The following is a 15,880-nucleotide window of genomic DNA, read 5'->3' as shown; positions in this document are numbered from 1 at the left end:
CTGCATTGTATAACGTGGGAAACTCTACGAGCCACTAACAATAGGTTTAAAGCCTAGATCGTCAAAGAACAGGTAGTTAAACCAACTAACTTAGGTAACTAACTAAGGTAACTACCTAGTTGAGACATCCGATTCCGAATCCGAGTCCCGCCCTGCCGCCCTGCCGCCCTGCCGCCCTGCCGTCCTAAAGCTTCCATCGTCTTGGGAAGTCAAGTTCACAATCCCTTACTTGATATCCGAGACATTGGATATCTGCTAACACGCTGCATCCGCGCCACCAATTATTGCGTCAAAGCGAGCAAGCAAGCAAACAAACAAATAAACAAGGGGTTTCTTTCTTATCTACGCTCCGGGCCCGGGAAACTCAATACCCCGAAAAAAGAAAAAAAAGAACGGAGATAGGGAGATTCAATATGTCCGCCGCTGTCGAAGCCAAGCCACAGCAATGGCAAGTCACGGAGCCGTACTTACATCTCCGGTGCGGGTTAGGCGAGGGCCCGTACTACGAGGAGTCGACTCACAGCCTGCGGTTCGTCGACATCAAGAAGAAGCGGGTGCATACCGTGGACCTTGCTAAGATCCCGTACCCCAACCCGAACCCCAACGTGGATCCGACGAGCTCGGCCTCCCCCGCCGCCGGCGTCGAGACTATCCAACTCGACGTCCCCGTGACCGTCACGGCGGATATCGAGGGCGTCGACCCGCGCGAGCGCATCCTCATCGGCGTCAAGTACGGCCTCGCCGTGTTGGATCGCCGCTCCGGCGCTTACGAGTATATTACGCGGTTCAGCGCCGACAAGGACAACGAGCGCCTGCGCAGCAACGACGGCGCAGTTGATCCTCATGGACGCTTCTGGCTCGGTACTATGTCTGATTTCGGCTACGACTTGCAGCCCGAAGGTGAGCTTAGGTTTTTTGCTCTCGTCCCTACTATTATTATTATTATTTCTATCTAGTCCCGTTACTTTTTTCCCAAGTCCTCCTTTTACTTCTCTCCCTTATTTTCTTCTTTTTCTCCCCCGGCACTCGTCCCCTCGTGATGCTTACACCGAAGAGGGGTAGATGGGGAAGGGAAGGCGGAACCGAGCCTCGTCCCATTTCCTGTGCCCTCAAGGACATGGCTCGGGATGTTGTCCTAAGACCGTCCCCGCGCATGAACTTCTGAAAAGGGAAATCAGCCCTGAAAACTTCCCGTTATATCATTTTCTACTCTTTTCCCGGCAAGCGTCTCAATTATGTAATGCTCGTGGCCGGAGGTTGTCTCCGGCAGCCCGGTTAACAAGCACGGCCGGGGCTATTATATGTCCTGTGATATACGTTGCAGTTTGCAGTGCTACGCCATGTATGTATGTATGTACGTGCATGGATGAGCGGGCGAAAGAGGGGCGTGCAGAAAGAGGGACAGCAAAAGAAAAGGGGAAAAAAAACGGGAAGACGGAACGAGTCTAGTCTGTAGATGCACGCGCGGAGGTGGTAGTGCTACTTTTACTTTACTATTGTTGTTGTAAGATCGACGTGGGGTATCAGACAACACGACGTTTACATGATGTTATGTTACCTATGTTATGCGCGGCAAGGCACAACTTGGCGAAACTAACCAATTCCGTCTCTATCCCAGGCTCCGTGTTCCTCTTCGACGGCACGCGCACGGCGCGGTCCATGCGGCACCCGGTCACTATCCCGAACTCGGTCGGCTGGTCCCCGGACGGCAAGACCTTGTACTTCACGCACTCGACCGAGCGCATCATCTACGCGTACGACTACGACCAGAGCTCCGGCGAGGTGTCTCGCGAGCGCGCATTTTACTTGCACGACGGTCCCGGTGAGCCTGATGGCTTCCGTGTCGATGTCGAGGGGAACTTATGGCAGGCTGTTTACGGCGAGAGCCGTGTATTGAAGATCTCGCCTGAGGGAAAGCTTATTGGTGAGATTAGGCTGCCTACCAAGAACACCACGTGCACCCAGTTCGTCGGTACGGAGCTGTTTATTACGACGGCGGGAATGCAGGAGGGTGAGGGAACTCCCGAAGAGGTTGAACTTAGTGGTGCACTATTTAGGGTTGATGTCGGTGTTAAGGGGGTGGATCCTTTCTTATTCAAGCTGAACAAGGCGGTGGATCCGGAGTCTTGAGTTTTGGAAGACGATAGGCCGGTCTAAGTTGGGATTGACAACATAAATAAATGGGCGTAGGTAATAAGAAATATAAGAATTTTATCATGTTCACATATGTAGCTCTTACATGTGATCAACGAGAAGAAATGAAGAAATCAACATTACTAAGGCTTTATTATAAAAGGACTATTAAGATATTTTACTCATTTATTAGCTTTATTAGGCTTCAATGCGTACATTCGAACAGGGTATAGCTCGTGAGGGAACCCGTGCTGTATCTCTGTCCTAACTATGCGTAATCCTGCCTCCTCAAAAATGCGCCTGAATGTCTCGTCACGTCTATGATATAGCACCATTTATTAGTTACGGTGCTTACTTGTCCATGGAAAATTGAAGGAATGTAACGAAACAACACTTTAAATACGCCCACCAGAAGACACTTACCTTGTAACACTACTATCCTCCGAGTCAAACAAGTCCTCTTCAGACGCACTCAGGTTCTCCTTTACCACGATGACCCCTTTCGTCTTCCCGTCGTCGCCTACACTGAGCACGGCGCTACATCGTCTTAAGAATTCTTCAAGCTGCTGGTCGGTCAGGTGACCAAGACACCACTGGTTCCAGATGAGGTCGTATTCAGCATCATCGTCAGGCCGCCACTCCTCAAGCCCAACGTTGTGGATCTGGCCTACTCCCGGGTGGCCCTCGAGCGCATCTGTGAACTTGGCGATGGGCTCGACGATGTCGACTGTCTCTGCAACGTCGAGAAGTAGCCCTTGCGTTATGCGTCCAATACTGCGGCCATTATTAGTTACTTGTTATATATACCTTATATTAGGTATACATATACGCCTCGCACCCGTGCGTGCATCCCGCAGCCCCTCGCACTGCCACAATATTCTTATTATAACTTCTACGTATGCGCGCGGCGTAGAGACATTTACATTATAGGGAGGTGGGATTAAGACCGCGAAACAAGAAAATATGGAAAAGCAATAAAAATAGAAAATATCAGAAAAGGGGCCAAGTAAGGGGAGGATATAGTCAACATAAACAACAAAGACAGCCAACCAACAAGTAGAAATACTTACCCTGCACCACCCTCCATCGCCCTATTTACAGCCTTGACGCCCTTGGTACGGCCCAAGCCAAGTTTAGCCAAGAAGCTTCGCGAGCCTCTTAAGTCGACGCGCGAGACGGCAGGGTACCCGCCCAACATGCCGTTGACGTCAGGATCGATGCCGGACCAGTATTTGCGGCCGTCATCAGCGCTTATTAGGGAGTCTGGGGCATCTGTTTTTGTTCCAAAGGGAGCCATCTTGTCTATAAGTGTTGTATTTCTTTAATTTGTTCCTCTAAATAGTTTTTTTTTTAAAAAAGGGGGGGAGGGGGTCTAGAAAAGATTTTTATCCAGAGAAAATTTACAACAGTGGTTATAAGAAAATGCAAGTTTGTGTTATTGAGATTCCATGGCGTACTACACGTGTAAGGTAAGAAGAAGGACACAAAGCAGGCAGTTGGCACCGTATAAGCTTGTTTCGCAATACTTGCGTTGTTTCACCAGCAGAGAAAGAACACTGCACAAGAGGGAGGAGTGATGTTCTCTTGGGCATCACGTGGCTAGGGATTTATAGTGGGAACTTTATGGTTGCACCTAAACTTACCTAATATACCTGGATACCTCCTAACCTACCTAAGGTAAGGTGGTAAGGTCAATGGTAAGGTAGGATACCCACCCCCCTATACTTTCCCGTGTAGATCTCGTGTAACTCGATGTAATGCGCAACTGCCTAACTCGCCATCCTGAGGTAGCATTTCCTTCCCCTTGCCATTTCGAAACGAAGAAATGCCTAATGCAGGTACCTATAAGAGATCGTTTTTATACGTTAGGTACCTACATATATAGCGACGGGAAAGGGCGCTAGTGGAAATATGACATGCATATATGGATGTACGTGCCTTTTAGCCGCGGGACTATTTTAATAAAGTACATCTTGAATGTGTATGTGTAGGCTTTAATACATATGTCAAACTTTATATGTGAATAACTGACTATGGGGAGTATTCTTTTAACTTCCAATATTAAATAACTAATAACTTCAAGTCCTACATTTATATTCGACAACTCAATGTAAACACTTTATACAATTTACCAAGTCATCTCACACTCCAACGATCAAAGATGAGTATTTTATAGAAGAGAAATAATTTGAAAATCCGTTACAGAATCGAAACATTAATGTACATATAGTTAAAAAGTAACCATGACCATGGCATATCCTTCATCAATCATCCCACCCAAGCCGTCCTTAATCCCATTTTGATTTTCCAGTTTTCCAGTTTTCCCAGTGACCCTCAATCATACACTCATACAATTATCGCCTTAATTTACTCCCAACCACCACCACCATACCCGTTTTCACCATGGTTGCCGTACTCCCCGCCACCCTCACCTTTACCCTCGCTTCTCTTCTCTCCTTTCCCGCCCCAACCACCACCGCGTCCGCCACCGTAACCACCGCCATAACCGCCACCGTATCCACCACCGTGTCCACCGTAACCGCCGCCGTAACCACCCTCTTCTCCGTGGTGTTTACCCTTGTGTTCTCCCTTGTGCTCTCCCTTATGCTCTCCCTCTCGCGGCCACGGCTGAGAGTGCTCATGGTCCTTATCCTTGCCGTCCATGCCCCCATGCTCGTTGTGTGGCGGGTAATGGCCGTGATCCCCGCCCCAGTGGTGCCCTCCGCGCCACGAAGCTTTGTATTTAAGGTCATCCTCGTTGCCGCCCTCTCCGTGGTAGCCAGGGCCTTCTCTAGCCTTGACAAGTAGTGTTAGTATGGTTATATGAGAGCTTGGGGGAAGGGGGGAAGGGACTAACCTCAAGGGCAGTGCGCTCATCGAGAGGTACAACTGCATCCGCGGCTGTAGGAGCGGCTAAGGCGTTGGAGCCGAGGAGCAGAAAGACTGCTAGGAGAGATTTGGTGACTTGCATATTGATAGTAATGTATGAATGTGTAGTATAGTATTGATCTGTTTGTAGAAGACTGGGAATGGATATTGAGATACAGAAAAATTATAGGTGAATATGGGGGGGGGATAAATGAGCTTCTTATAGCCCTCCCGAAGCTAGGGCCTCGAACGTGTAGCGTATAACCTGCTCCCTTGCAATAGTATATAGAAACATTTTGAGTTCAATATTGACGACAACGATATGCCATCGCAAGGGCGTGCGTGCAGGGACCTCTACCACGCCAATGTACAATAAACAACTGTACTATGACGCGACTCTACGCAAAGTACATAAAGTTAATGATGGAATGGTTCAATACCTCCAATGGTATCTAGGAGGTTATAGTTGGCGTGTGTGGAGAGTCTGTATAATAAGCATACATTCTTTAGACATCTAGACTAATCGACCCAGTTGTTCGTCGCCATTCCCGTGGCAAGGGCAGCCAAGACACTGCCAGGAACCGTCCAAGACAGCGGGTGCTAGGTGTTGAAGATCAACTCCCACGGGCAAGACATCGGTGAGGACTATTATTAATTATGGATAGTCTTCCGCGACATCCGTCAAAGCTTGTTTGTAGGTTAAGATAGGTATATGAAATCATCACCTGTATAACTTCATTACTGGAACAAGGTGACTCCTGGTAACGTAAACTCAAAGTATCGATCCTGAGTCTTGGCCCAACTAGACTTGGATCGCACCCAGAGAGTTGGGCTCATATATGGATCGCTTTTCCTTCTGCTGGGTCAGGCCATGACGTGAGTATGAGGACGTTAGATGTGGAACTAATAGAAGATTGGAAACCTGGGGAGGAATTAGCTTCGAAGACGAGCCGACTTTGCCATTCCTAACACCGATGAGGTCCGGTGGGCTAAATATTATGGTTCTAGTTAGACATCTTAGCTGTTTATTATTATTAATCCCCAGTCCTAGGTTCTGTCTTAAGATCTCCAGTTTATTATTGTGAACCCTATAATATAGACCTGCTATTTGGTTACCGGAATCATGCTGGAATTTGAATTGACACTTGTCGAGTGATAGTAAGGAACTAAGCTCAAATTAACAAAGATTCAAACTTTGACCAGGGAACAACTTTTGAATTGAGTCTATATATCATTAGTATTTCTAAGCATGAAAAATTCGCCACGAAAGGGTATCAATCCCGGTCTAGGGAAAAGAGCTATATGAAATTTGTTGTGTTAAAGCAGCCAAAAAGATGACGCGAACCGAAATGGCATCCACAACATAAACAAGCCTGATGCACACACTAGTAACTCCGTCGAATTCCCATTGGTCGCCAATTTTGTGTGTACAAATTTATACGTATGACCTGTCTATCGAACAAGTAATCTTCGTTTTGGTGATTAGATGGTCTCGTTGTTTTGTTCGCTTACAGCACGTAGCCATTGGCGCTAACACAATTCCATTCGCGGACACCCATCCCTTCCTCGAGTTCAACACACCACCAAAGTACTTCTTTGGCTTTGTCCAGTTGTCCACTGTCTTCATGTGCCCTAGCCAAGGCAAACCATGCATCGGAATAATTCCATCCTGTGCCTAATTTAGTGAGTCCTGATAGTAGCCCATAAGCTCTATCTCGAGCAGCAAGTCGATCGACAAGAGGCAAGGAAACAGCTTCATAAGGGGCTGGAAGCTCCTCTATCGAAGGTCCGTCTAATTCAATAGCAGCTGATTTATCCGACGGTGAGTCTACGATATCAGCCATACAACCTCCGAGCCCTAGTGGTGTTGATGGAAGCGTCGGAATGTCAACTTTTGAGTGAGGCTTTCGAGGGCTAGGGCTAGTTGATATTAGATTTGTCTCTTGGCCATCTGGTAGAACAATGCTAGGGATAGCAGGAGGCGGCAAAAGCGCTTCGCTGTATATGTCGAGGAGGATGTTGGATAATCCAACAATTGCTGAAGGGTGGTCTGGGTAGTACATTAGAGCTTCTTCAAAGTAGTCCCTCGCCACGTAAGGGGTGCCTTCGGAGATTGCGAGATAGCCCAACTACATTTTGTTAGCAAAAAAATAAAACATTTAGGGGTCATTCAATTTCATACCTCGCTCTGAATATCACCCCAGAGCTCCTCAACAGATCTTTTCCCTCCCCAGCCAGGATCCCGTAGCGCCATAGAGCCGCTCGTGTCCTTGGCGACCTCACTTTCTAAACCGTCTACCAATTTTCTCGCCTCGCTAATGGCGCCCTTGGCATCGCCATACATTTTAGCACGACGGTAAAATGCACCGATCATCAACCATACTTTTACAAGTATAGTCTGCCTCTGTCGTCTGACTTGTTCTTTCGGAAATTGCACTGTGGGTAATGGATTGGGCGATGAAAGTGAATCAAGAACTAAACTATCAGATCCATTTGCAGAGCCCTTGGTTGAAGAAGCCGTAGAATTGAATCGAAGTAGTCCACGACCTTTGGAAAACGACTGTTGTCTGGATATGTCGTTTGTGTTATTCGATGCGAAGAAGTCTACTCGTTCTTGTGTTGCTCCATCCGGCATCGATGTATAGAAATCCTCACCATCTACAACAGTCGGGGCTCGGGGCGGGCCTGAGCTAGTAGAGGCCCGTCGCGGCTGGGCGCTCGGTTCTCGTTTCTTCAAGCTGTTTCGCCTTGTTGAATCGCTACGTCCACGGGCGCTCGACGATCTCCTAGACCGTCGGCCCTCACTGGTTTCACCATTCTCCTTGGTGACATGTATGGCAGGAGCCGCGGTAGCGTTGGCGTTAGCGTTGGTGTTGGAGGTGGTGGCAGTGCTAATGGATGTCTGGGTAGTTTGAGGCCTCTCCGGTAAGACGGTAGACGTGCCGCTCTCTGCGGGAGTGATATTTCTGAGATTACGGGATGTTCTTTCAGCCTTATTACCAAAAATGCTACCGCGTATGCTTTTGACTGTGCCAGCAGAACTTTTGGGGACTTCCATTGTCGCTTTCTGGGTTGTAGCCGGCGGCCTTGGTTGAAATTCGCCAAACAGTCTTGTGTATAGGACTAATAATTCGTGACTTGCGTTTACCGCAACTTCTGGTCCTTCTAATAGTTCTAGAAGGGCGAGTTGTGTCATCTTTACTTCAATCATGCTTTCTTTCTCGAGATCGTCCATTTCATCGACGAGTCCCCTTCCGTCGTCCTTCTCATTGCGAGCTTCCACCTCGTTAAGATGTTCGCTTCGGAACGCACCTTGAAGATTTTGAGAGCCAAATAGGACTGTCGGGTCGTCAAACTGCTCAAAGGCCCCCTCACAAGCCCTAGCGGCCATGATAAAATCTTGTCTAGCACTTAGAAGGAGCGCAAGGAGGTGCCACAAGGGTATCAAAGAGCGTTCTCGCCAGTATGATCCAGACCCAACGGATTGCTCTCCTGCTTTCCCACTGGACATGAGTGCAGCCCTAACAATGTCAATGGCTGCCGTCAGTTCTCGTTGCTCAGCTAGTAATAGACCGAGGGTGAATAGGGTCCTGACGTCTGTTGGATTTCCGTTTTCCGGAGATAAGGACTTCTGGAAGCTTCGTATGGACTTGGTTTGAGTTTCTGTTCGTACGGATGCATCAAACGTCATTCTAGCCCACTGTGCTTGTGAAATACCGATAGCTTGCCACGACAAGGCATACACTCGAGACGATATTCTTGGATGCAATATAACTCCGTTTCCATCCTCCTCGTCTAGCGTTGTGATATTATCCTGCGCCCTAGGAAGCGGTGTTGGCAGCTTATGGAGCATTCCTTCTAATTCAACCCCTAACTCATGTGCCTTCGCCGCAGCATCCTTGAACCCATATTTGCAGAGAGCGGTTATCGCCTGGGAAATGGTTTCAAGAACTGTCGCGTCGTCGTCAAGGCTCGGCTCCGGATGGCCCGTCTTATCGACACGGGCTTTCCCCTTTTTGACGATATCTAGGTAGGAATCGAAGGCGTGGAAGGCAAGATCAAATTCAGCGACTGAAAGGTGAACAGTAAACAGATACCGCAGTATAGCCGTAGAATGGAATGTTTTGGTAGCAGCTCGGTAGAGTATATCCAATACTCCCCGACTGAGGCTTTCCTTGCCACCAGGTCCGAGATCTTGTTCGTGCCAATCACGCCCGCTCAGTACACTCCAGTTTCTCATCACAGCCGCAGCGAAGTCTTCCACTTCTTGTCTCTGTTCTTCAGCTCGCGGAAAGGAAGTTTCACTTAGAAGGAGACCTTCATAGGCTACCTCGACTTTCTTCAGTTCCATCCGAAGCTGATTTCTAGCTGATGATTCGTTGGTGACGCTTACGGAGCCCGTTGGGAATGGTAAATCTTGTTGCAGAATGCCTGAAATAGCGGCATAATATTCGTTCCATACTCTCCTTCTAGGTATGGCACCACGGAAACCATAGCCACCGGCAAGGGAGGTGCCTTGAGCCTTGGCCACCTCCCAGTATTTCGCCCAGGAACGATATGGAGCTAGCGAATTGGCATCTTCGAGGGTTTTTTCGCCTTTTTCCAGGGCCTGAGCTTGTAGCATACAGAATTCCGTTAAGAAGAGTTCAGTCCAGAACCGCAACTGCTTCCGTCCTTTCTGTTCCGACCATACATTTGATAAGGAAGTTAATGCAGATTCGAAGATGCCCAGTGCCGCAACCCTCTCGTCGTTTCGCGCAAGACAATTGGCCTTTAAATATGTAGCCTTGAGGGCACATACCCACGACCATTCGGAGATGTTACTTGGCTGATCGAGCTGGGCTAACTCGCTCTCTGGATTTTCTGGTAACTTCAAAGCAGCAGTGCTATACTCCCCGACGGTCCAATAAAGCCATCCAACACATACTTGCGCTTGGTATTTGTCTTCAAGATGAGTTGTCTCGACTTCGATCGCATTAAGTAATCTAGGCACTAATTGGGCGACATCTAGATCCTCAGCAGAAACGGCGGTAGTAGGCCTCGATTCGGGGTTTTTCTTCTGTGAGGCTTTGATGATAGCATGCTCAGTCTCGGCGGTTGTTGTAAGGCCTATAGGAATGTCATTTCATTAGATGGCTTCGAGAAGGGGGTAGGGGGAGTAGGGGAGTAAAGTCGTACATAATCTGTCGGTGGCATGTTTGCGGACCTTACGCACAAGCTCTGGTACATCGTCCCATTTCCCCTCGCACCTAGCATCTTCCAATCGTGCTACGTATTGGGCTACCTTGGCCGATTTCTATAACACTTTAGATGAGCAACTATGGTTATGTTATGGCTGCTAGGAATAGGAGAGAATAGGAGGGGGGAGGGAACTAACACTCATCCTGACGATTCAAGGCCTGAGCAAACGCAGTATTGATTAATGGAACTCTCGCATATCATATCGGCCGAGTGTTAATTATAGTGTAATGCCAGCGTTACACGTCTGTAAATATCATATGGCTCGGACTGTTGGTTACAGGTAGGCCCAGGGGTCAGGATGATTGTAGATGGGCCTAATAAGTGAATAAGTCTTTAAGTCTACTGCGTCGTCACGGCCAAGTAAATTAAACATTTCTTGGCATGGTAAGGGGTAATATATTATGATCCTGTTAAAAGAATAAGGTATGTAATTAAAGGGGACGATGGGTGGGATTAATAGGTTGATTAGGTAGACCCGCTAAAAAGTTTATCGATAAGAATAAAAAGTTCATGAAGCTTTCATATGAAGAAAAGCTCGAGTTGAAATTCCTATCCCGTTATACACCTGTTTAACAACCAATGAATTGTTTATTATTTAAGCGATGGGTTTTATAGTATACTTCTCTGCCCAATAAAAAACTTCAATCATACAAAACCTATGTAATTAACTCATACGCCAAAACTATCTACAGATTCAACTAACTGCTCATCAATCTTAAGAATAGTTATATGAATCGCAAACCATGGCGTTTTCTGCACTCCCCCCCGAATTGCGCAGTCTCTGCCGGAGATTGACGGCGACAAAAGTAGAACAACTTCCAGCTCTGCTACCTTCTCTACTTAGGGACTTATTGCGTTGCAAAGAACCACTGTCAAGACCACATGAGGCGAAGGCGTCTGATAATTCCTCTGAATCGACAGTGCTTGTACATAAGCTAAAGACTCAGATATCTACACTTCTAAATAGTAGAACCTCTCAGGGCCGCTTCGTAGGGGTGGCGCTAGTAAAAGCTGTGGTAGAAACTGGTGGTTGGGAATGTCTTCGAACATCCGAACCCTGGGTCCGAGGACTTCTATCTATCCTTCAAGTAAGCTTTCATACCTCACAATATCAGTAAAGCTACTCACAACAAAACAGAGAAAAGATCCAGCAGTCATTAAGGATCTATGTGTTGTGACACTAGTGAAGATATACACTTTGATGCATGTCTATCCGACGTTGATACGGGAGATCGTTACACCTACCCTTCCTACATTTGGAACGGCCTGTATCCAGATTTTGAAGCCCCCTGCGACTAGCAAGGTTGTCAAAGCACCTAATAGTCTCGTCGAGACAATATTTGAAGGTTTCTCGGTTATTATTCCACTATACCCTACTACTCTGCGCCAGTTTTCTTCTAAGCTTAGGGTCGAGTCGCGATCATATATTGCTCCAACCGTCTCGGACGGTACAATAGTTCCAGCCTCACTACAGGCGTGCAGCAGACGTCTTATTATCAGGTTACATATGACAGCTATAAAGGGTGGAGACTCAACCGAATGGACGAAACATTTAGATGGGATAATCACTACATTCCACTCTACAGCTGATCAGGTCTTTCGAGCAATCCAAGAGAACTGGGAGTCGGCGTCGGGCCATCCATCAGAATCTACACCGCAACGAGTAGATTTCGATAAAGATCCCCAAGGCGGTAGTGACAGCCCAGATCAATTGCCCCCTTGGACTGGCATTTATGCGGGTAGCGAAAGATTGCTGGGTCTACTCGATTTTATCTGTGAATATCTGCGGTGCTTTACAAAAACGATAGTCATCATTCCAGTTAGCGCAATAGTTGATATCGTTACGAGGATATCTTCAATCATACCATCAATTCCAGGGAAGGAGAAATCTGCATCAATTCAGCTGAACCCAGCCGTGGGTAGAGAGGAGAAAGACGAATTATGGACAGTATTCCCAGATATTCAACTTGCTGCAATGAAATTGCTCTATGTAATGACGCAGCGTCTGGGAAGAAATTTCCTGCCACTAGCTCAAACATCACTTGAACAGCTCCTGCGAATGTTTGAGTCTAGCTATCGTCTACCTGAAATCCGGATAACAGCCTTCCTCCTAACCAAAGGGATTCTTCAGCTTTGCGGGCCAACAATGGAGAAACTTACCGTCGAGGGCTTAAGCCTCATCATCAAGGCATGCTGTCGCGACCTTTTAGGATCTGGTGGTCATCTCAAACATCCTAAGCAATCAGCTATTTCTACTCAAAGTAGTATGAAATCTAAATCAGTCAGTCAGAATGCCGACGCTTTTCTTGGTAACAGCGCCGAGGACGAATCTATATCTGTCTCGTTAAGTCCAGAACACGTCTCAGCAGCAACAGCACTCTTGACTACTCTTTTCAGTCATGTACCTCAACAGCTTCTTCCTTCTTCACTTCGAGCTCATATGCTCAAAACAGCTATCTTATGTCAGATTAAGGATGCACAGGTAGCAAGCATATTACATCCGGTGCGAGACAAGAGCGGTAGGACGCCAGCAGCCATACTGCCTTATCTTACACAACGGTTCCCGCACGACGAAAGTGTGGAAGTATTGCGCTTCAACTTTCGACCCATGGCGACAGGACCCAGGAATGATACCATGGACATCGATAGGGCGCTAATTGAAGACGCCTCAGAAGACGATTCTTCAATGAATGAGTTTTCATTCGATCAACCACTTGAGACTTCTGTTCCTGGTCCCGCAGATCATACCCGTGCCGAAGCCGCTGAGACCTCAGCAAAAGCTCAGGACCTATTTCTCCCCAAGAGGCCACTAGAGACAGTTCTCAGGTCTGAAGAGGAACGTACCACTATCGCGCGACCGCCGCCAACAAACTTACTCAAGCGGAAGAGCGAAGAGGCTGAAATTGCCATTTCTAAACGGGTCGAGATCGACACGACGGCAACAACGGTAATCAGCGCCCCAATACCGGCATCTATCAATCCGCCGAGCCAGGCTCCCAAGACTGGCAGCGTGGGGGCTCTAGACGAGGAAGACAGCAGCGATAACGAGAGTGTACACCTGAATATGGAGCTCGATGTGGACGACGATGACGATGACGACGACGACGGAGCAGAGGAATATTAGTACGCGGCGAATAGGAATCTGTTCCGATTACTCGTCATCTGGAACGTCGCACTCGGTAACTTGGCGGGCTCGCCGCCTAGTTCCGGATAAAAAGATCCCACATGGCCCTATATACAACATACCTACGTGAGGATTTGGGAGAAGATGGAGTTGGCCACATTTAGATAGTAGATATTAATTACCTTATCATGCAGACGCAAGGCACGCCAGTCGCTTGGTCGCGGATAGAGACCACGTAATCTTGTAAAGTGAAGTCGCTTGTTGTTCGTGGGGGTTGGTAGGTGTTGCGCACGCGAGCTGGTACCAAAGTCGTCAGTCTATTGTATATATTGAGATAGGCACTTCCTCAGGAGGGATGCCGTTCTATATAAAAGTCTTGAGTAGCAGTCCGTATGATTTTACTAGATTGCAAATGTAGGTAGTCATCCATGATAGAGACCCTAGTAATTTATGTCTTGGAGTTCTTCGGAAGCCAGATTTCTACTTGGGAGGCTCTATTCGTAGGTAGAGTCGAATTACTCCGCAAACGAAATAGGAATATGGAGGACATCAATGTAGAGATACTAGAATAGACCGGTATAATGCGAAACGGGTCGGACAGTTTTGAAAGTTTACGGCAAATAGAGACAGCTATTGGGTTTCAGAAACGGATTACGATAGGCGGTATACTCGGCGTATTTATATTAGCAGAGGCATATGTAGGAACAACCGGTAGGAACCTTAGTTTTGTGTGTGCAATCTAAACGTCGAGGTTAGAACGTACCTCATAGTACGTCTCGAAGTGATTTTATCATTTGGGGGTATATATTCCGAAAGCTTAAGGGAAAAAAATGCGACAAAGAGGTAACTGTCCCAGTAGGTTCATATGTCCAAGCGCGTCGGGGCCGCTTGTAATCCAGAACAAACTAAGTGACGATGCCTCTCTCTAGACAATGCAATGCAGACATCTTCGTCCCGAATATGCAACGCAAGATGGCCCCTGACAGACCATCTACTTCCACGCGACCCCTATACGTAAACCGTATGCACCAACGCCGTGTATGCGACCCCGACCTCGATGCATCATGCAGGTATCCGCCCCTCCCTCCTCTTCAGTATACCTATCTAGTCCCTTAGGTACCTAGCGTAGCAACAACCCACGTGGCTCTGCCTAGTCTCTTAGCCACGCGCGTCGCTTCTCTTCTTTCCTCGCGCGGCGCTTTTCTTTGAACTGCTTGAGCTCAGCCTTAGTCGGCTTCTTGCCGGACCGCTCCGCTTTTAGACTCCGTCCGTCGTGCGAGTTCGCAGCCGCGTCAACGTCAAAGAACGCGTTCATTTGCCGACGAGACTTGGCTTCATCGTTGTGGTTGTCGGGATTCTGGTCATCGCCTTGCCAGCGCCCGGTGAAGCGGTTGAATGTACCCATAGCCGCGTAGGCAGCCGACGCGTCTAGTGATGGATCCTGTTCCGAAGCATTCTCCGCGCCTTGCTTGGCGTACCAGGCGTTCGGATCGTAGTCGCCGTGAATCGCCGGATTATAGCCTCCAGCTGGTGGCTGTTCGTTTTTTGGCGGTTCAGGAGCGACAGCGCTAGACGCGCTTTCCTGTACCTGCGGCGTCGAGTCCGCGGTCGCGCCTTTATTGGCTAGCCGAGGGTTTTCCCAGGTGGTTTCGTGGGTGAATCGATTGTAAAAGAAATAGGCCTGACTTGTTGCATCCCAATGGAAGTCCCAGCCATCATCTTCGGTCGCGGGAAGCGGTTCGTTTGGCAAGGGAGGAGAGCTTTCCTCAGCGACAGGTGAAGCCTCGCCAGATTCTCGCGATTGAGGCGATGCTATAGATGATTCGGATGCAGCGCTGCTTCTTTGCTCAGGAGATTCGGATGGTATAGGATCGCCATGATTTGCATCTTGAGACTTCGGTTGAGAGTCGGACAGGGGTTCATGCGACGCGCTGGTATCCTTGGGCTGATCAGCAGCCACTTCGGAAGAGCCAAGTGACGTAGGCGAAGCTGACATGTTTTGAGGCCTTGATATATATATATTTTTCTCTTCTTTTAATTATTCCCTTTCTATTGAAATGTTATTATAAGCTGTTACGACTTAGTCGATGAAGAGAAGTCGAAAAGGATACATTCTGACTAAGGAGTCACGACAATTGCGGCTTTGCAAGGGGGGTTACCGTAATTGAATCGATTCTGAGACGAGGCCAAGTACAAAATGGGTGATTACTAGGTAATGAGTTGATGCGTCTGTATCGTCGAAGCTCCTTGAATGCGAGCCTTCTGGAATTATCTTATCGGTTATCGGCAAGGGGAATCTTCGGATGAACGGTACGTTTAGGTAGTCAATTCCGTACATGATCCACCGATGGAAAAAAAAATTGGAAAAAAAAAGTACTTCTTACATTAGGTAAGGATTTGTACTCTTAGCTCTTAATCCCAGTCTTTAGTGTACATAGTACATACGTACATCCACGTGCATCCACATACCCGGCCAGCGATCATTTTCAATGTTATCTCAGATCTATCCGACAT

At 47.8% G+C, this 15,880-nt stretch overlaps 6 protein-coding genes across 6 annotated transcripts; 2 read left to right on the top strand and 4 right to left on the bottom strand.

The window, feature by feature from the left end:
* Positions 1 to 413: 413 nt before the first annotated feature.
* On the top strand, positions 414 to 2,130 carry GL218_01493 (Regucalcin; the record flags this gene model as incomplete). Its single annotated transcript, XM_033577965.1, has 2 exons — positions 414 to 900; positions 1,619 to 2,130. The coding sequence occupies 2 exons, from the start codon at positions 414 to 416 to the stop codon at positions 2,128 to 2,130; spliced, it is 999 nt and encodes a 332-aa protein (XP_033439173.1).
* A 185-nt stretch (positions 2,131 to 2,315) lies between these two features.
* Positions 2,316 to 3,430, bottom strand: GL218_01492 (Alpha N-terminal protein methyltransferase 1; the record flags this gene model as incomplete). Its single annotated transcript, XM_033577964.1, has 3 exons — positions 2,316 to 2,451; positions 2,557 to 2,907; positions 3,204 to 3,430. 3 exons carry the CDS (start codon positions 3,428 to 3,430, stop codon positions 2,316 to 2,318), a joined length of 714 nt encoding a protein of 237 aa, XP_033439172.1.
* A 1,070-nt stretch (positions 3,431 to 4,500) lies between these two features.
* GL218_01491 (uncharacterized protein) lies at positions 4,501 to 5,104 on the bottom strand (the record flags this gene model as incomplete). The annotated part of the gene is made up of 2 exons (XM_033577963.1): positions 4,501 to 4,929; positions 4,991 to 5,104. 2 exons carry the CDS (start codon positions 5,102 to 5,104, stop codon positions 4,501 to 4,503), a joined length of 543 nt encoding a protein of 180 aa, XP_033439171.1.
* Positions 5,105 to 6,509: 1,405 nt separating this feature from the next.
* Positions 6,510 to 10,384, bottom strand: GL218_01490 (uncharacterized protein; the record flags this gene model as incomplete). The annotated part of the gene is made up of 4 exons (XM_033577962.1): positions 6,510 to 7,130; positions 7,184 to 10,110; positions 10,180 to 10,297; positions 10,379 to 10,384. The coding sequence occupies 4 exons, from the start codon at positions 10,382 to 10,384 to the stop codon at positions 6,510 to 6,512; spliced, it is 3,672 nt and encodes a 1,223-aa protein (XP_033439170.1).
* A 601-nt stretch (positions 10,385 to 10,985) lies between these two features.
* GL218_01489 (Pre-rRNA-processing protein rix1) lies at positions 10,986 to 13,366 on the top strand (the record flags this gene model as incomplete). The annotated part of the gene is made up of 2 exons (XM_033577961.1): positions 10,986 to 11,330; positions 11,381 to 13,366. The coding sequence occupies 2 exons, from the start codon at positions 10,986 to 10,988 to the stop codon at positions 13,364 to 13,366; spliced, it is 2,331 nt and encodes a 776-aa protein (XP_033438188.1).
* A 1,150-nt stretch (positions 13,367 to 14,516) lies between these two features.
* On the bottom strand, positions 14,517 to 15,362 carry GL218_01488 (WW domain-containing protein C2F3.14c; the record flags this gene model as incomplete). Its single annotated transcript, XM_033577960.1, has 1 exon — positions 14,517 to 15,362. One exon carries the CDS (start codon positions 15,360 to 15,362, stop codon positions 14,517 to 14,519), a length of 846 nt encoding a protein of 281 aa, XP_033438189.1.
* Between the last annotated feature and the right edge of the window lie 518 nt (positions 15,363 to 15,880).

The sequence above is a fragment of the Daldinia childiae genome, assembly GCF_008694065.1.
Source record: "Daldinia childiae strain JS-1345 chromosome Unknown Scaffold2, whole genome shotgun sequence".
Lineage (NCBI taxonomy): Eukaryota > Fungi > Ascomycota > Sordariomycetes > Xylariales > Hypoxylaceae > Daldinia > Daldinia childiae.
This window is presented reverse-complemented; position numbering and strand designations above follow the sequence as displayed.